The sequence below is a fragment of the Opisthocomus hoazin genome, chromosome 1, assembly GCF_030867145.1.
Source record: "Opisthocomus hoazin isolate bOpiHoa1 chromosome 1, bOpiHoa1.hap1, whole genome shotgun sequence".
In the NCBI taxonomy this organism is placed as follows: Eukaryota; Metazoa; Chordata; class Aves; order Opisthocomiformes; family Opisthocomidae; genus Opisthocomus; species Opisthocomus hoazin.
In genome coordinates this window covers 111,120,855-111,141,907 of record NC_134414.1, presented here as the reverse complement: position 1 = coordinate 111,141,907, position 21,053 = coordinate 111,120,855, and the positions used below count along the sequence as shown (strand labels likewise).

The 21,053-nt window shown below is 40.8% G+C and overlaps 1 protein-coding gene across 3 annotated transcripts in view; it reads right to left on the bottom strand.

Annotated features, from left to right (window-relative positions):
- APP (amyloid beta precursor protein) overlaps positions 1-21,053 on the bottom strand; it is a 229,063-nt gene that overhangs the window by 183,921 nt on the left and 24,089 nt on the right. For all 3 annotated transcript variants that reach the window (XM_075433354.1, XM_075433362.1, XM_075433368.1), the window contains exon 2: positions 1,518-1,685. In XM_075433354.1, coding sequence (XP_075289469.1) covers positions 1,518-1,685 — 168 coding nt within the window. The remainder of the gene's footprint in view (positions 1-1,517; positions 1,686-21,053) is intronic.

The window sequence follows — 21,053 nt, the reverse complement described above, 5'->3', positions numbered from 1 at the left end:
TATACAGCTACTATGTCCTGACTGCTTTTGTTTTCTTCTTCACTTTTTTTTAAGAGGGCTTTTTTTTTTTTTTTTAAACATTCAAAATCACTTGGCATTCAGCTGATATTTGCAGCTCCCAGTCCTTGTTCTAGAATCCTTCCCTACTGGCATAATTTGTAACTGAATTGCCAACCTGAGCTATTCATGCTTTAAAATCACCGAAGCTTTCTACTCTTACTTCCTGTAATTTCACATATTTCTTTCTGTAACTTTAGAAAGGTTTACTATCTCGTGGACTTTTAGTCGTTGATTGTGTACTTCCATCTCCTTATTCCTTCCTCCACCTTCAGTAGTTTCACTATGCATAAATCAACTTTATTCACACGACTCAAAAAAGACAACAGAAAACCAGAAGAAACCTCTGAAACCTCATTAGGAGGCTAGCTTTGATATTTTTGTTACTTGTAAACAAAAACATTATGAATTTCACAAAGTAATACTTCCAGTAAAAAGACAAAGCTACTGGCAAAGCATCAATTTTAATAGCCATTACAAGTTCTTCCTTAAAAGTGATATTCTATACTGTAAAGCCCAAACTCAGAAAAAACTGAACAAAACACTGCAAGAAACAGAAGGAACAATCAACGGGTGAAAGGATCGGAATGAAGATGCTAAGAGAGCAGAGATCTGAAGAGTGAATTATCTTGCTTTCTAAACAGGCATTTTCACAGGAATTGGTTTGACATTAAGGAAGCAAAACAGCTGCTGCTATGACAAGAAGAAGTATCTCCTGCTTAAAAAAAAAAGGCAGCGATGGTATAGAAAAACATACATAAGGACTAAAGCTCCTCAAGCCATGCCCTTTTATTTCATATCATGAAATCCACATTTTCTTTTCAAATTGTCACACACTGGTACGAGGTTATCACGCTATCACAGCATGGAGACAAAACAAAATTAGATCCACAATCTGTTCTTAGGACAGAAGCGAGTGGGTAATAAGTTTCTGCTCTCAAATACGAAATCAGTCATTGTGACCTCATCTGTAGGGCAAGCTTTTTCTATTAAGCAACTCTGAATGGGTCAGTGTGCAGCACAGACCAATAACTCTAGACTGACCCAGCATATTTCAGTATCATGGCAGGATGACAGAAGACGTGTTACGGCTGACACTTTCAAGATCAGCCCAGAAAGAACAAGGGCATTTAAAATAATAAACTGTCACCTCAGCTTTAATCAAAATACTTCATAAGCAAGAAGTTCACTGTGCATACATGATATAACATTACCTCCCAAGGGCAGAAGACACAGGGACAAAAAGTGTCCAACAGCCTCAGTGACACTCAGCAATCAGTTTTTGAAGCTGTTTTAACAGGCTCTGGAGAGAACCTCTTCATAAAGGACAAAAGGGCACTGGTGCAGAAGAGAAAAAGAAGAAAGGGGAGGTCCCTACAGACCCAGTTCTTGAGCACACGCCTGCACTTTGGTGCTTCAGAAGAACAACCGCTGCAGTTGTTCCAGAGGGTGGGACTTACTTCCTGGCAGTACTGGAGAATCCCTTCCTTCGTCCCAATGCAGGTCTTGGTGCCGGAGGGGTCAGATTCCCACTTTCCATTCTGAACATTCATGTGCATGTTGAGTTTCCCACAGAACATGGCGATCTGAGGCTCCGCCAGCAACCCAGCGTTTCCATCAGCAGGCACCTGGAAGAAGAAGAAAAATACACATACATATTTCAATCTCGCTTCTGACAGTTCAGTCCTTCCAAACCATGAACAGTTCACGCAAGCCTGAATCAAACTCCAGGCTTACCCACCCACAGCAGCAAAGGCTGAAATTGTTTGATTCAGGCAGATTTGGAAAACAAATGTGGTCTTCATGGAAACCCAGGCATGCAATAGCATAACAGAGTTTAAAGCTGTAAGCAAACTGTTTTGGGGCTGAAAACTGTCTTCTTATCAGCTTGGGCTAAAAACAGAACAACGAGCATACTTTGAGCGTGATTACAGAAATCCGATTTTCCAAAGACACTTGGTATACTGGAAGGCAGGGGGGGTCACTAACAATGAACAAACAAGTAACAAGCTTTCCTCAAGAGTTTCCTAAAAACAAACAAACAAACAAACAAAAAAACCAAACCAAACAAAACAAAAAAAAAACCCAACAAACCACAAGGTATCTTTTTCCAAGACCCTCTCTAGTTCACTCCGATGTGGAGCACACTGGCTGTATTTTATCACGCCTTATAAAGATGGCGGGCTAAAAGCGGCGGCTTCCAGCCGCGCTGTGTTTCGGCGGAACCCGGGCGCGCAGTGGCCAAGGCACTCTCGGAACTTGGCTGCTCACAGCAAAGCGCTTCGGGACAGCACCCCAGCACCCGCCCCAACAAGCCGTGACGTCCCCGGGCCTCAGAGGGGCCGGGGACACGCTCCGGCCACCCGCCCGCAGGCCCCGGCCCACCCTGGCTGTCCCGTGTGTGTCCCCCTGGCGACAGGCCCCAGCCCTGCTGGGGTACAGCCAAACACCAGAGGTGCCCTCAACCATTTCCCAACGAAATGTAATTCCGCAACATCTGCGAGCTTCCTACCGGCATTTATCAACCAGCTCAACCGTCCTTACCCACCAACCCCAGCACCGGTCCCATGGGACCGCACCACCAAGGCCCACCGCCAGCTCGCCCGCCCAGCCCCCGGTGTAGCCACCCGTGGAAGGTTCACACCCAAAGCGCTCGCTTCATTTTCACCACCCGAGAAACACAGCGCAATGACGTCTGCTCTTCGGGTTCGGCTCCTCAAGAGAAGCCATGGCTCTCCACTCCCCTCACGCTCCAAAGGCGAGCCCGTCACATTCAAGGTACAGCAGAGTGTGCAATTCTGTTCAAATATCTGTTTTAAAATGTTAATCTTTTGGCTAGAAGGCTTCACAGGGAAAAATTAAAAGTAATTTAAAAATTCATGAAAAACTGAAGAGACAGAATTACTGTCTTACAAGAGGTATGGAAACCCCACTACCTTAGTTCCCCCACTCTTCGTTTAAACAAACACAAAAAATCTTCATGAATTTTAGATGCCTACAGTAATAAAAAAATACCACACCAAGAAACACTGCAGGAGTCAACACCTAACCACCCTAACACACCGGCTTAGCACTGTAAGTTAAAATGCCACATTTAAAACAACTATTTCATATTTTATTTTTTTTTTAGAAAAGGAGACAGCACTTATTTCTTTGCCTTCTTTAAGATGCTAACATGTTACCACCATTTAGCTTAAAACAAAAAAAAACAAAGCAGGAACACTTCCACTGGCATAATTTTCTTTCACTACCTCAATTTTTCTTCTCCTGTGGAACGAGTAAGCTCTGTACGATTTAACGGTCAATGACCACTGTCCTTCCACTGGGTAATTATAGAATTTTCCAGTAACTGGGATGACACCTGGTCTGGCTTGCCTTGATCAGTACAACCACCACACTGTCTAACCTCTTCAGAAACTCCAGAGAGCATCTCAAACATGACACATATATAACAAATACTTGCAAAAAAATCCTACGAATTACTGATTTTTTCTTTATAGAAGCAAACACAACCCTATCAAAATTTCAATAAAAATAGAAGCGAGTCATTCCACAGGTGATGTCTGAATGTGAACTCTATTCACAGTCAGCTCCTCCAACTGGGATCTGTATTACATTAATAAAGCACACAGCAGTCACACTGTGGCAGATTTAAAATTTTTTTTCACTCAATCTTCAGCTGTAGATTTATAGAAACCTTGCCTTGTGGTTTTATAATAGGGAGCTTTTTGGTATTTTCTGCCTTAGCTAGGGAAGACAGCTACAGTTGAGAACCACCCCCCCCCACCTGTGCCTGTTTACTCAGAGTGCTATCAACTTAACTGACAACATGACAACCTGTGACTGTCTACCTAAAACCTCATTCCCTTCAGAAAAGGCATGACATCTCCCAGCTTAATGAAATTACCAGAGCAAGTCATGATCATATTTAGCTTTCTATATTCGGAGCTGACAGGGCCATACTAACGAACTGCTCAGTATAACATTTCATCTTATTGATTAGGACAGCCAAATGTTTCTAATCATAAAGAAATACCAGAACAATTAACAGACACTGTAAACAGAACTAAAGCATTTAGATCATGATCATGAATAATTCAAATATTCAACTTCCCAAGTTGAACCCTGTTAGAGTGTCCTCAGAGCAAGGATAGTAGGTTAATGGATTTGTCTGTTACCTCTCTGGCTAAGATGCAGCACTGAGCTTTCAAATTAACTTTTGGTAAACACTTGGAGTAGCAGTAACACCTTTTTAAATAGGTTAGATTAAAAAAAAAAAAAAGACATTATATTATTTAATATCTGAAGGTAAGTGCTTGCTACCACTGTGTAGCCCTGGTGTTTAAACTAAAAGCCTCTCACCTTTAGTACTAAGCAGCAATTGTACCCATTGCATTTCCAGCATGGTATCTGTGAAGCGTGGAGTGACACTGCAAAGTTCTAACAGGAGAACAGCCTCATTGCTGAGACAGCCTTTGTGCTATCTCCCTGCTCTTTTGACATAGTATGTCTCTAATCCAAGATATTTGCCATCTGATATTTCGTTTCTGACGAAAATAAGCAGTTGATCTGCTACGGCACTTTCTCTGATTGAAAACTGGCAGCTTCCTGCTTGCCAAGAAACTACTTTTGCTGCAAAATTAACTGCACAGCATTTCATCTCTCATGCAAACATTCAGAAGCATTCACCTCCAATATGCTCAACTGCACGTCTCACGGGTTTACATAGATCTTCCGCCTCCAGCTGTTGCGGTAGTCTCTGCCACGGACTTTTGCCCCTCCCAAAGTTAACAGCTCAGAAGACTGAGCATTGAAAACTTCTCCAGCTGATGTACGTACAGTACATCTAGGCTATGCTGCCATTTGAAGACTAAGCTTTACCCAGTACTGCAGCTATATTTTCATTAGGACAGTGCTAGTAAAGCTTTCCAGGGAATGAAAGGTGTGCTAGAAACTGCTGGTGAGCCCATCCTGAAACCTCCTGGTCAGAGACTAAAAATGTCACTTAGATATTGCACATCACATGGAGAGAAATAAAAAAAAAACACCAAAAACATTCTCTTCAGCCTTCTCCCTTCCCATGAAGTTTGTCTTGAAGACCTTTAGCATTGCAGTACTTCAGGAAGAAACACAGCTTGGTTTTCTTCCCAGGGACTGCATCGTGATGATGCTCCACTACCAACAGCAAAGACACAACATGAGATTAAACTTAGGTGAGACAACAACTAATTTCAAGAAAGGTCTCCAGTCTGTACAAGTCACTGATAAAATCAGTAATAGTTCATTAGCTTTTAAGTTAACACAGGCATCCAACGGCAGTTCCATCATAACTTCTTTTAAAACACATACAATTCAAAAGACGAAAAACACCGCAAAAAAAGGCAGGAGAGTGAAATGAGAGTAAAACTAGATGCGGTGATAAGTGATTTGCCCCATACATGCTGTTATAACATTTAAAACACGTGAATTCATGAATCACTGGTCACATCAAAGGTATATCCAGCTAAAATGAGTGGGTGAAGAATTTTATGTATCATTCAAGTTTTCTTCACAGCCAATGGTTTAACTCAGTTACATTCATTCCCTGCCAAGAAAAATTATCTGCATTACAATGCAATCAAATAATCTAGAGCACCAATCTACACAAATAAGCAGCTTCTAGACAGTAATGCTGAATAACCTAAAGCTACAGTCCAGTGTTACAATAACGCCTGCAGTAGCAAATCTCTCCTTGACTAATCCTAAAGCTCTCAGGCAGATTAGTCTACCACAGAATAACTCATGTGACACAAATTACATTAGCAGCAACTATTTGCTTTATTACTATTCTGCAAACGTAAAAACTCCAAGCATATTAATGAAACTGTAATCACACATTAATTTGCCTACTTTGCATATGACCTCTAAGAAGTAGCATGTGCTTTTTCCCCTGCCTCTTGGCAAATCATTAAACAGCAGTTAAACCAATTAGCACGCCGTCTCAAGCTAGCTTTCACAGTACATCCAGTTTTCAAAGACCAAATAGAACACTACTCAGCTTTTACAAGATATCTGGATCATAGATCAGTTTCTAGAATGGGAGCTACCTAAATTTGCAAAATGGCAACTACATGATTCTGGGAAAAAAAACTACCTCAAGCGATCATACACTATTCAGAGCTCTGTATAAATACATCAGTCTAATACATCACAAGAAGTTCAAGCCCCTGCCTGACATTTTTTATATAGAAAACAAAATTGTTAAGTTGTTATATGTTTTAATAAATAACTGTCAAAAGTGTGGTAAGGGTACAAGTTCTGAAAGAAAGCATAGGATGTGCACGGCCTTAATGCTCAACGCTGAGGACAAGTTCTCCCTTAGAGAGTAAGCATTTCAGAGACCCATCTTCCGGTTGCAAGACTCCTTTCACCTCGAGTTGTGTGCATCTTCCCACATGTTCCCCTGCTACGTTTCCTTCTTATCACCTGCTAAGCGCTGAAGTGCTTAAAGTATTATTTGACAGTAAATAAATTTAAAACACTTTTCAAGTACAAACTTTCAGTATTTTGCCTACTCTCAAAGAAAAAGCACAGTAAGAACTCATTCTTTAGTTGGGGATATTAAAAAAAAGAAAATCCAATCAACACTAAATACTAGAATCAGAAGACAACTCCGTAAGAGAAAGCCCATCACGTAAAACCGCTTATCAGCTATAACTGCTTTGCATAAGGAAAGAAGAGGGACACAATCCAGCTGTTTTCCCATCACACTCTGTCAAAGAAACACTTGCAAACCCAGACAAACTAGGACAAAACAAGGGAAGTCCTGGCAAAGCCACCTGAATGACATTATTTAAATACTGGAGCCTGTCTTTGAAAATGACATGGTATTCTTCTGTTTGGGAGGGAAAACAGTCATTCCAGGTATTTATTTGATGTCAAAATATCGACTTAAATACAATACAGAGAAAAAAAAAAGACATCACATAAACATTAGAAGACTAAGATGTAGGGAATCTGTTTTCTTCCCATGTTACGATTTAGTGCGGAGATGCCTCTGCTTTGCCCTCTTCCAGCCCTGGTAATTTAACACATGTATTTGAGGAGAGGTGCAAAGGGTCTTTAGACCATCCACACGGCACGCTGGATACCATTTATATAATTTCTGAGACACTCAAAAAGGATATTGGTACCAGAGCACAGAGGACTGAAAGAAGTTTATCTAATTTGAAAAAAAAAAAAAAAAAAAAAAAAGGAGTACTTTAACAAAGAAAAGTGTTTGGAGCTTTTTAGCTCATTACCGTTTCATCTTAACATCAAAAGGCCTTTTCCTATCAAACACCACTATTTAAGACAGAAAGCGTAGCACTCTCCTCATCCACTCTGTCATTGCTTTCTACAGTTACAAAAGTAATTAGTGTATTTGCTAATAGTTCTTCATAATCGCCATTTCAACAACAAGTGTTGGCTTTTTTCACTACTCAGGTTATAGTCAGGAAACACAGGCTGCAAGGTTTTACCTCCAAGAGGTTTTTCATCAAGGGACCAAAGTAACACAACTTCACTCCAGATAGCTCTGCTATTAACTTATAATTAGACTACAACATAACAAGAAAATAAGTATCAGACCTTGTATGTGTTATTATTAAACACTGAAACATCAAAAAACATTTCCCAGAGGTCCCTAAGACAGCTTCCATGATTTAGGTTGTTTTATTTTGCAAGCACTAACCTGAAGCCACTTTCACAAGCCTTCAAAGTGTATTTAATTTGTATTAATTACTTCATTTGCAATTACTTTCAAGGAGAGAACATTCAGTAACAGCTTGCCTATCTACAACTTACTCATGAACATCAAATGCCCTCCTTATTTTAGCAGATGATCAAAATAACCCCTCCCTGCTTTCCATTTTTAATGCTAACACCAGTTCCAGCCCTTCAACCAAGAAGTCAGTGACTAGTTTTGAGGTTTAACAACTTCTGCTGACAATAAAAATCAAAAGGGGCTTCAAACATTGTGAAGAATTAAGTGTACCCAAGTAACACACTACCCTTCCAACCCATGCCTGTGCTTCCTCCAAACTTTTACACCACCTTCAGGTTGAAATTTTAGTTTTCTTGTTAACTAAAGCAGCACCAATTTGCATGCAAAGCAGTTTGCTTCCTCTACAACTATTAACAAAATGGTAGAAATGCTATTATTGAAGTGGGGCTGCTCATCACTATTTTTTCCTAAAAAGAACAGAGGTAAAAAATAAAATGACTGTGAAAGGACTTTCTTTCTTGGCCTTACGCATATAGTGAGCAAAACACGAGATAACCTTGTTATCTCCTGTGGAAAGATCCGAGTTTCTTCCACAGGACTATGCCTGGTCTGCTGCACCCTACACGAAGGCCACTGCTCAAATCCAGAAGTCTATGGTTCAACCAGGCAAATATCATGCTAATATAGGCTCATGTCACCAGACACAAATCCATGGCTTCTTGCCCACTGGTTAGCCATCAACTTTACAGCAGAGCATAGCAGAACACAGACTGCCAGACTTCCTGCTTAAGCCATAAAATACTAGTTCTCCTCCTAGTTTTATTACATACCCACACAGAACACAAATGCTTTAAAGACTACTTCTGTTTTAAAACCTGCTCATGTAGTTAAGTCCTGAAAAAATCTCTTCCTTTCTTATAAATGCAATCAGGACAAAAAATAAAAATAAGGCACCCAAAGTACACAAAGGAGGAAATATCAAATTACTGTCTCCCCACAACTTTAAGATGGCTGTTTGTCAAAATCAAGGAAAATTTTCCATCTCCCAACTTCTCCTTAGAGACAAACAGTGTTGCAAGAGTAAGAGGTTGTCAAAATGAACATGAATAATTTAGAAACAGTGTTTTATTGTATAATGTTAATATAGAAACAGCAGCAGCAATTATTGTTGTCAACAGCCTACAGAAATAGGTCAAAAAAATACTTTACTGATTGCTCAGTAAAATTGCTCAGTACAGTTGCTCCCTCCTGGAAGAAAAATGTTTCTGGCAAATAGTAATGGAACGAGCCACATCCCTAATCTACAGAAAACCCTAGGAAGACCCACGGCTCCTTTATAAAAAGCCATTAGCTTTGGAGAAGCTCCAGCACTCTGAACTAAAAGGTACCTGAAATTCGGTTCAGAAACACACTCCATTGAAAAGCTCCTTGAAAATCAGAGATGTTTATTTGCCCTGACTATAACCTATTTAACCCAAGTGTAAATATCTGTATGCAGTCCTCCTGGCCTGCTTTGTAAACAGCGATGCCAAAAAGGCACCACAACAGTGCACTGCCTACTTCTCCACAGCAGCTCAAAGATTGCCCACTCCACAAACATGTTAAAAGCAAGACTCTCTCCAAGGCTGCAGAGAAAGCAATAGTTTTTCCCAAAACGATCTTCTGGCAGCCAGGCACTCTCCTCACCCTTACCCTTCACAAGGTCCCGAGATGTGTATTGTACTTATTCCATAGTTTCAACACTTCCCTCAGGTCACATTCCAACTACCAATAGGATGATACCCAAAACCAGACATCCATCTACCCTGAAATCAAAATAGGTATCAAAAAAACCAAAAATATGCTAGGACTATGCAGTGAGTTTACAAGGCCATCTCACAGAGCAACCGGGAGGTAAGCGCTCCCCTCCCCAAAGAGCTGAGCGATCCAGCAACCAAGTGCTTACAAGAGATATGTGCAAGATGTCAGCAGAAATTTTGCTATCGTATCTGTAATGAAGAACAGACACGCATACGCACGTGCAAACACCACCCACGAGAGGGGGGATTTCCCCTGCTAGGGCCTCTGGAAACTCTAACAAGCAATGAGGAGGCCCACGAGAGCAGCACAAGCCTAGCTCATGTGCAGAGCCTGTCCAGCTGCACCACACACAAGTTTCCATGCTCCTGTGAGAGAGACTAAAACCTACAATTTCGCTATAAAAATCAACATCTCAGAACATGGTCACAAATGAGAGGAAAATTATCAAGGAGGGCAGGGATATTCCTAGCAAGTCAGATAAGGTAGACTTCTGTATTAGCTACATGAACATAATAAAAAGACGTTTATCTACAACTAAGTGTAGCATCAAGAGTTTCTCACCCACTGCCAATGCTACGGAGCCCCTAACCAGCAACACGGCTGCTTCCAAAAAAACCCCTAAAACCCACACTCCCTCAACCTTCCAGGTGACTACCTTCATTTAAGAAGGATGTGAAGGCCCCTGAATGAGTCCAGGCAAGGGCAACAAAGCTGGTGAACGGGCTGGAAGGCATGTCCGACGAGGAGCCGCTAAGGACTTGAGAGAAAAGGAGGCTGAGGGGCCACCTCACTGCTCTCTGCAGCTTCCTGAGGAGGGGAGGCGGAGATGGAAGTGCTGAGCTCTCTTCCCTGGTACCCAGTGATAGGACACATGGGAATGGTTCAGAGCTGCGCCAGGGGAGGTTTAGACTGGACATGAGGAAGCATTTCTTTACCAAGCAGGTAGTCAAACCCTGGGACAGGCTTCCTAGAGAGCTGGACGATGCCCCAAGCCTGTCAGTGTTCAAGAGGCGTCTGGACAATGCCCTTAACACGCTTTAACCTCTGGTCTGCCCTGAACAGGTCAGGCAGTTGGACCAGATGGTTGTTGTAGGTCCCTTCCAACTAAAATAGTCTGTTCTGTTCTAACCTCTGCGTAACTTTGGTCACAACCAGACCAGCGGCGCAAGCTGTTCGGTACGCGCAATGACGTGCATCACCGAAGGCAGGAGTGACAACAGAGGAGATGCGCACAACACAGACATGGCCAGGTCTCTTCTGGCATTATCTTCAGAGTCCACAGTCAAATTTATGGATTTTGCAGTTAGCCATCAATGTAACAATAACTGAAAACCTTCACGCCTACCAGGTCTCCCCAGCCTGTAGGCACCTCTGCATGGTTTAGTCATGTTTTATTATAAAAACTGCCATTTTGGCAGGAAGAAAAATTACAACAAGCAGGTTGACCAAAATTATCCAAGACTGGAACGATTTTCAGGAAGCGTTAAAACCTAGCGCAGCACCAACTAACACCACACAGGGGGTGGAAATCAAGATTTTACAAGCCAAATAAAAAGTGCATTAAAAAGGCAGAAGTAAAAAAAAAATAAATCCAATCTTGCTTCTTGCTCCCAAGCTGTTCATTTTGATTTTTAAACAGTCTTTGGTCATTTACATGGCTATGTAATGTGTTGACTAATAGCTGCCAATGTAAACAAGAAAAAAAAAATACTGATTTGTCAGAATTAAATATCCTCCATCTCACTTGGAAAAAAAGAAGGAAAAAAATGATGCAATCCAGCAGGTGTGCAAGTTTAATGAAAGAACTGTTTAATGATACCAATAAATATGACAAGTGTTATGATTTCTTTTGCTGTGTCTACTTGTGCAGAAATGATATGATACTGCATTTAAATCTCCTTACCTGAAAGCCTGCCATTACCCCAAAACAAACATGACACTGTTTTATAGAACCAAATTAAGGTTTTGCACTAAAATACATTCACTGTAAACCACTTAATTCCAGCACTGTATTTTCTCTTCCAATGCTCAGTCACCATCACTTATTTTATCTCAAACAAGTACATGAAGTACAAGAAAAAGAAAAGTGTACTTCACAGCAATACAACAGACTACAGAACTATTCCAAGCTCAGTAATGAGGTTCCTATTATACCCCTGAAACTCATTCCTGTAAATTTGAAGCTACAAGGTAAGAGCAAGTATACAAAAAACCCTAAAGAAGATCTAATTTTCATTTATATTAAACTTTTTCTTGAAAAAGGGTACCCCTAATAAGTTGTATTTTAAATCTACTTCAATGCATATGTACATACGAAGGATGTAAAAAGGCAAACTGCTATATGCAGACTCCAAGGCATGAAACAAATCTATATTATATCTGTCAGGTCAAAATTTGAGGAACAATCCTCATTCAACAAATTTGATCAACAAGTCAACATCTGAGCAATGTCAGTTTCTCAAATGAATTGTATTGCTCAAATGACAGTGCTCTGTAATTTATTGATTTATTTTTAAGCAGAAGAGCAGTCTTCAGTTTTCAGGAACTCACTTGAAGTAGCTGCTGACTTTAAGATAGCTTCACACATTATTCATCACAGTTCCTGCATCTCATTCACTTAAGCAGCTCATGGAAGAAGAATTCCTCTGTATATCTTCACTCATTTTTTACGCTATTTTGTCAACTTCTCCTGCTAAAACTAGGCTGCAAAAGAATAGTTTGTAAGAGGATGCTATTCCATTTGAGAGATGCTTACATCTTACCTCCATTCCATGAAATTTATTAGTACTCAACCTCTCACAGAATCGTATCTTTAATTTAGAAGCATTTTGAAGATGGAAGAAAGTAAGGAAGGAAGGAAAAAAAGTTATTTAAATTACCTCTTCAGCACCTTTTTTATTTTTACATCCTATATGGGATGCCCATATGGGCAATTCAGTGGACTTTGTTTACAGTACAGTCCCAGAACAGGTGACAACATGGTTACAAACACCTGTTTAGATGTTTGCACTTGGAACTTTCTGAAGAAATAAATTATAATAATAAAAACTTTAAAAAACAGCATGAAAACCACAACACTTAAGCTGCACTTCCAAGCACGACTCATATGACTGACTTATTATACAGTCCTAACATCCTGTATTTTTGACCATACAGTAATTAGACAAAGTGAGTTAAAGAATACAAGGCGCCCGAGTTTTCCTGAAACAAACTTCCTTGAAAAACAGATCACAGATTTTACGTGTTTTCCTCTTGTAGATAGACAATACTGAAGTACTGAACTAATTACTCTAAACCTACAGAACTATTACTGCAGTGGAGGACATACACAACGCACTTTGCAAGCTCCTCCAAGAAGGAACAGAAGCTGCAACCCATCTGCTCAGATTTTGCTCGTGCTGCAGTCTGACTGAACAAACCTTCACAGGCCTGAGCAAAAATTCACCACAGCCAGCAGAGCTGAAATTTTGCCTGTGAAACAGGACCTCCACCCCGCATCAACGGAAATTTCAAAGGAAGCTCCGAGGCTGATATTTCATTCTCATTACTGTTTATTTTACATACAGTTCATTATCCACCCTCAGAACAGAGGCGCAACCTACACTGCTCAAGTTACTCTTCAAAGGACGCAGAATGGTATCATATCCTCCTCTGCTGCCACTTGGCTGAGTCACAAACATCTGAACGGAGCCACGTGAGAAGTCTGATGTAACTCACTAGTTTTATAACATGAATGTTTCAGCTATTTTGCACTGTTACAGCACTCCACACGTATGCCGAAGTTCCCCCTCATCTGCATTTGATGCAGGACTATTCTCTGCCCAGGCAGCGAGCCTGTGACTCAGCCTTCTCTGCAACCTGTCCGACTGGTTGGCTTACTAAAATTATTATTATTATTGTTGTTAATAAAAATTAAGATTTCCCAATTTCATTCCACAAAAAATGTGAGGACGAATTAAGAAGAAATCTCTGGCATTCGCTGACTTTAACCATTAGTGTTTGGCAAGGTGAGGACTCATTGACTGCCACAAGGAAAGGCATGTCCATAAGATCCTTCCTAAAATAGTATTTATGCTACCCAAGATGCCAACACATCTCTAATTAGACAAACCTTTTTTTAGCTCACAAAAACACCAATATGAGCAAGACAGAAGGAACTAATCTGTCAACACTAGGATTAAACAACATAGCAAATTACCTGGATTACTTTCAAGGCATGTACAGAAGCCTGATATTAGTTGCCACATGCAAATCAAATAGATGGTTGACAGCTTTTGATTCATTGCGAGCTGAATTAAAGGTCCAGTCTTTCGATCCTTCCTCCATAAAAATGTATGAAATTCTGTCTCTCCGCAACAGCAATACTGTGATACAGGAATTAATACAGCATTACTAGACATACCAAATCAAAACAGATCCTGCCCTCAATCCGTTTTAAGGGTACTTGAGTCACCTGTTACTAAAAAAATTTTAAAACCCCACCCAAACCCTACTGTCCCACTAGCCAGAAGCTTTTTCTGTATCACTGTGCACCCAGCTGCTCTTTACTCAGCAGCTACTCCATGTTCAGTACAGGTTTTCTGCAATAAAAATTATAAGTATTAGGAATTTTTTTTTTATAATAATCATGTCGCACTTCAGAAAGAAAGTCTGGCCTTCAACCTCTGATACTATGCCCAACTCATGGTCTCCAAGATGAAGCCATTTCTCTGTCTCTCTGCTTTCTGGCTCTAGTAGACAGAAACAGCTTATTTAATTTCAACCACCACACCAAAAACTAGTCCATCATTACTGCTTACATAAAATATTAATGATAAAAACCCAGGTAATAATAAAAAAGACATTCAGAAGTGCTTAACATAAAAAGGCATATGATTCTACAGTTTAGGGAAGAATTAAAATATTCCCTCATTTTCTGAACTGGGCACATTTCAGGTTTCCCCTCTACAATTTGTACTTTGCATATTCTTTTACTCATTAAATGCTACTGTACTGTCCACATCATACAAATGGAACTTTATGCCATTCCGTTAATATTCAAAACAAGGAACTTCTTCCTTCCCAGAACTTGCAAGCAAGAAACTGGAGGAAGGAAAAGGAACAAGCAGATGAAGACAGAGGGAAAGCCTCACAGAAACAACCCAACAGCTTTTTTCGGTAGGCTGGGCTGCACTAGCACACGATGGGTCACAGCACAAATTCCCCCTTTAGCAGGGATCACTCAAATTTATAGATACCCTCTGCAAAATCACGATGGACTTATGAAGGCAAATCATGTAAGACAGACATCTTAACCTTATTGGAAATAATAAGCAGAAGGAGCTACTGACTTGGCTGTGCAAGCCAGTTATTCTATACAACACAACTCTACAGCTCAAAAAAATATGCAAAACCAACCAAAATTTGACTTAAGGGAATTCTATCAGCCCTGAATCAAATAAATTCCAATCACACAAGAACTAGACAGAAAGATAATTATGATAAACTTACAACTTTCCCAAAATCTATTATGCAATCCAAGAACACCAGAAAAAGTAATTATTAAGCAGGAAGCAATATAGGACAAGAGAAAAAAACCCAAGTCACACTGTCCAATACATGAGGGTCAATGCCACAGAAGTACACTAAATTTTTCTAATACATGCATTTAAATTTTCAAACCCTACCTGTGGTATCTTTCAGCAACTGTTATTTATGCCTAAAAAAGAAGTACATTGAAAGACACAGCCTTCATCTGAACTCTTCTTCCACAGATGAACTTTACAAAAAACCTTACCGATTTCAATGTTTTTGATGTTAACACAAAAAACCCCAGCACAGTACCCTCTTCATGTTCTCACTCTTTCCTATTCACATTGTATATTACCACTGTGGGTTTTGGATTTCTGATCTTACCAAGCACTATGGAGTCCCATGACCTACAACAAATGGCAGTACCTGGACTGTTGCTTAGGTTTGCGGGGACTAGACTTTCCTCCAGTGTCACACTCTTGTAACAACTTCCTAATAATGCAGTAGTAGGTATCTCCTTCAAGTTTAGTTACGTAAAACTTCTTTGAAACATGAGAAAAATTGTGCCAGACAACTCATGCTCTTCCATGAGAAGACATGCTGTAACTATAGTTAACAGCAGCTTGCACAAACGTCTCACATTCAGACAAGGATAGATAAAGTAACTGACTGAAGAGGTGAACCAGAAGACAAAATACTGAATATGGGGTTTCTGTTTTTTTTCACCTGTACTAGGGACTCCAAGAGTCCTCTGCTAGGTCCACTTATTAACAGCAGCTGCTCTCAATCTTGGCACCCCGGCAGAAACAGAAGAGGTGCTCATATGCATTTGATTTGAAGGCTCATGAGAAGCATTGCATTCAAAAGTAGCATCCTTAAACACTATTTCAAATTCACACTAATTGAATTTAACAGACTTTTATGAAAGAGGTTAAGATGAATTTTAAGGCACTTTCAGATCCTCATATGACACAGATAAACGAGATTATTCATTGTTAACTATTGTTATATGAGAGAATTGATCCAAATGAGAAGACGTAATAAAGATGAAGTGCTGTTTCCTTACCAGTAAGTAGACTAAAACCACCACAGATCATTAAGTAGGAAAAAACAAAAGCATTAGCCCTCTCCTATGGGAAAAAAAATCTCCAGTTGCTTTAATCATGTTGGAGCCACATACTTCAAGACAAAAAACATTCATTTTTCAATACCTCCATTACATTATTGCTATTTTGAACACATAAATCCTTCAAACCATGGCTTACTTGTGGGGATTTTTTATTTGTCTTTTTAATTAATAACCTGGAAGATTAATACAAGTTCTTGCTTTTTAAAACTCATCAGCTGTAGCATCCTAATAACTATCATCAAAAACAAAGACACAATACTATGCTTTCCCACTTCCCACTTGTTTTATTGAGGTGTAATAAGAACCAGTTATACCATGAAAGATGTCACACATTCTGCAACCACAGAGGGGAAAGAAAAATCTGAACTTGGTTACTGAGCCTGGAGCTCTACTACAGAAAGTCTCACTGAACACTAACGATGCCTTGTAAGGGCAGTACAAGAAACCTTGTTTCTACTCACTAATAGAGAAACAAACACAATGGCTGTCAACTCTTATTTAAGACTAGCTAGGTCACAACATGCAGTGAAAGCAGAAATAACATTTATTTTATTTCACCTGATGCTATGCCTAAGGACTCTGTGCAAGGATGCTAACCCCTTATCAGGAATTTGACCAGAGTACTAGACATAGAGCACAAGCTCTACACAAGCTATCCAAGATCTGAACACTACAGAGCAGCAACACGTAACAGATTATTTCTCCTCGCAGATTTATTTGCGGATACTGAAAATCGGTTATGACCTACATTGACAAAACAGTTGCCCCACGCTGCAACACAGCCTCTTCTCTGCCTGTCTTTTCCCCTTCTGAAGAATGTGCTCTCAGAAAGTTGTATACATTCATTTTCACACTCTCAATCTCAGGGCAAGAAAGCTTGAAATCCAACATGTCTTATACAACTAGGTTTCACTTTACTTGCTATGCTGAGAGCCCGAAAGAAACTGTACTACTAAAAATACAGCACAAAATACAACTGACATTGGGTATTACCTTAAAACCCTGCTCTTATTCCATGTAAAGGCTAAGATATGCTAGCGCAGCCTACAGTTGCCTTCCCATTTCCCACCTGCAGAAGATTCCCTTCATGTTCTCCTTCCCATTTCCAGCTCTGTTCAGCTGCTGAAAGAAGCAGCGGTTCAAAATACCAGCTGCAATAACTTCGGCAGAATTCCTTGGAAATGGGGAAAATAAGCAAAGACTAAAAAAGATGACCAGACAGTGCATCACAGAGCTGAAATGCCCACGCAGGGAAGTCTCCAGCTCCATGTCAGCCTTGGGACCATCTCAAGCTCTACCTTCATACAGAAAGAATTGCTCAGTGCTGAACAGGTCAGAGACTTGCACTGGAGCTCAGGGTCCCTTCTCCTTCCAGGCGGTCATCACCACCTTCCAGCCAGAGACAAGCCCGATTACCAGCGAGCTATAAGCAAGCAAGCAGCCTTCCCCGTGCTCTCCCCTCCCTGCCCACGAGCTCAGGAAGGCAGGCACAGCTCCCCAGCATTTGCTGCAATGTCAGGAGGGCTCAGTGCAGCAGCAGCTCAGCGCTGAGCTCCAGAAGCCCTGGCAACACTCAGGAGAGGACACGGCAGCTCCCTCACTTGCGCCCAGTCCAGGCTTAGCCAAGCTGAGCATTCATCAGCACATTTTGTCTGCAATGACGAGGAACTCCACACAATGCAGGACCCGAAACTGATGATTTCCTGACAATAAAGCGATTCCTAGTATTACATTCCCATTCTGTACACGCGTACCAATATGCCTTTATTGATGGTATAGCTCTGTATCGGCAAATCACCCACAATCACGTTACTTTGAAAACTAATTTTTAGAGTGCCTCAACTCATTCCAATCAGCCGTACAGCCTTCCCTTTTGCTAACATGGTCACATCATCTTTCATCCTCGGTCTCTGGGGTCGGCCAGTGTAACGTATTATGTGCTTCTTCCCTCTGCTAACACAACACAGATTATCATCCATAACACCAACATTGTTTTTCACTTGCATTGTTACTACCATTAGGAGAGCTGAAGTTGTTTCAAGGTAACCAAGAGTATCATCAGAAGAACACATACTTCATTTCAGATATACTTTTATTTTCTTTTGTTACATAAAGGCAGAAAATAAGCATCAAATCTAACTGAACAAAGTAAGGTTAAGAGTATGACAGCAGTCAAGGACTACTGATATTTCAGACACGCCGCGAGCGCGGCCACTCAGTGTGGCCACTCCATGGCCCTTGAGGCAGTCTGGGCGGATGGCGCAGCCGCCAGCACAGACCTACAGACCTTCAGCAGACAGACAGCCACCCGGCCTCACCGGCTCACCTTGGGGTCGACCTGCTTCCAGAAGGAAGGCTCAGTGCCTGCTGTGGGCTCCTGCATAGCCTCGCCTACCTCCCTTAAAAAAAATACACACTTTCACATAAAACCTCCTGTGATTTTCAAATGTGAAAAAGCGTACAAAGTGAAGTAGTTCATCACACAATATAGACATTACTCAAGTGTTTTAATCCACATCAACATAATAAAGAGATCTTGAAAAGTGAACTCAGTTGTGTCAAATCACAATAAAAACCATTTACTGCATTTCAGAAGTACAGCGATGAGCTCATCCCAAGCTCCAGAGAGTTAGTTTACCACGTGTCGGTAAATTATCACATAGGGATTCTTCCTCCCCCTTACCATCTCTTGACCTTGGCAAACATCTGTTCACCTTACTGCTTTCCAAATGCGAACTACTGTTGAGAATTTTAGTTCTTCTACAACAATTTCTCAGCTTTTAATAGGAAAAACAGAGGTACTGTTTTCACCAGGTGTGTCCTTACACATTCATAGTGAATTGGATTCCATATCCCTGCCTTTCACCATCTTGGTAAATCTTCAGAGTACGTGTGCCTGACAAGTTTAGAGTCTACAACACACTTTTCCCACATTGTATAGCAGAATAAATTAAATGCAAGTTTGTTTTAAATGTCAAGCCATTAATTCTTAGCCTTTTCAAACAAGTAGGGGGTTTTATACCATTTCTCTCCCCTGATGTTTGCAACGTTTCAGGGTGGTCGTGTCACCAGACCTTTCTAGCCTGTTTGCACAGGGTTTGAAAAACTCTCATCTCCACACAGATACCACATTCCGTCTCTAGCTCAGGCAACTTGCTAATTTCTAAGATTCAAGGTGTCCAAACATGCATCTACCCACTCTTGATTCAAAACGTATTAAAATCCGTCAAAAGCAATTAGCCTGAACAAACAGACGCCATAAATCCATTTCAATGATCACACAACAGATGCATATGATTATACATACAGCAACATTTGAAGCACTAAAAACTGTTTGATCTCCTGCACTAGAGCTTGTGCGAAATAACAAGGGACAGAACAGCGGTATGAAGATGTTTTCAGAAGCAGCTATAAGGGAGGGACAAAACCACCACTAAGTTTCTTTTCCAGGTTCAGGACCATTCAGGTCACTGGCAAAGCACTTCTGCATCAAGGGAAACAGAAGCAGCATCCAAACAGAAACAGAAGAGATGTCCAAACAACCTCCCGAACCACTGAAAAGCCACCACTGCCACTGAAGAGGAGACTGAATTACAGACCTCCAAGAGTTTAGATCATACTTTCTGTACTTGTGTATTACCAAAGTATGCTGAAAATCTGGGTCAGAGCTGTGAGGTGGACAGACCTAGAAATGCCCCTGCAGAGAGATTCCGCAAAAGATGTCTTCCTCACTCTCCCAGAACAACATTATGTTTTACTAGAAAAATTAAGTAGTCATTTTTACAAGCCCAGACACAGCACGAAGTGCAAGGGCCATTGAAGAGCCCGGCGACGGCGCCCGCAGGGAGCAGCCACCCCCTTCTCCCTCCGGGGAGGGCATCCCTCCGGGATGCGGCAGCGCAGACAGACTGACTGCACTAGTTCTCAAACCTTATTTCACAGTACAGTAAGTACATTACTTGGCTTTCTACGTTAAGGCAGCAAGCTCGTTAAAAATAATCAGTGCCTTCGCCCCACCGTGACTTGGCCCAATGCTGGCATCCTTTCACTCGTAACACACCACTGAGGAAGGCAGAAACCATAACCAGGGGGGTTGGGGAAAAAAAAAAAAAAAAATCTTACAAAACTATTTCTGTAAACCTAGACTTGAGGATATGGAACTATTTCTACTGTACTATCTGTATGTTAAACTGTTTGTGAAGTCTGCCAAGAAGAAAATTTAAAAAAAAAAAAAAAAAAAAAATCAAAGTTATGATGCAATTTACTACTGCTAAAATTTTATGTGAAGCGCACTTGACTGTTAGCAGCAAACTATTATAGAAGCAAATACCCCAAATCAATTTTGTTTACAAAATCCCTTCTTCAGACCACCGTTCAAGCACTGCTTCCCTCATTCTTTATTCTACTGAAAACAGTACACAGCTACAAAGCCTGCATTGTCCCAGCTGCCATTCAGTCTCTCACAAATCCCAGCACAATACAAACAAACCCAAGCTTTTACTCTTGGAAGGGATGACTTGTTTACCACATCACTGTATTAGAAAAATGCACATGTGCAAAGGAAAGGTAAGAAGTTCTTCCCCCACCTTTGCAAAGAACAGTTTGCAACTGATGGAAAGCAGAGCCTTCTACCACAACAGGATATTTCTTTTCTTGCCATTAGTAAAATCTGACCAGCTGTAACAAAAATGCTCCCTACAACAGGTCCCTTCAGAAGAAACCAACGCAGGCTCTTCTCAGAGAGCAAACACGATAAGGAAGAGGGGGATAAGACTGAGGGGATGGGAAGGGAAGTGAAGGGGAAAGACTCAC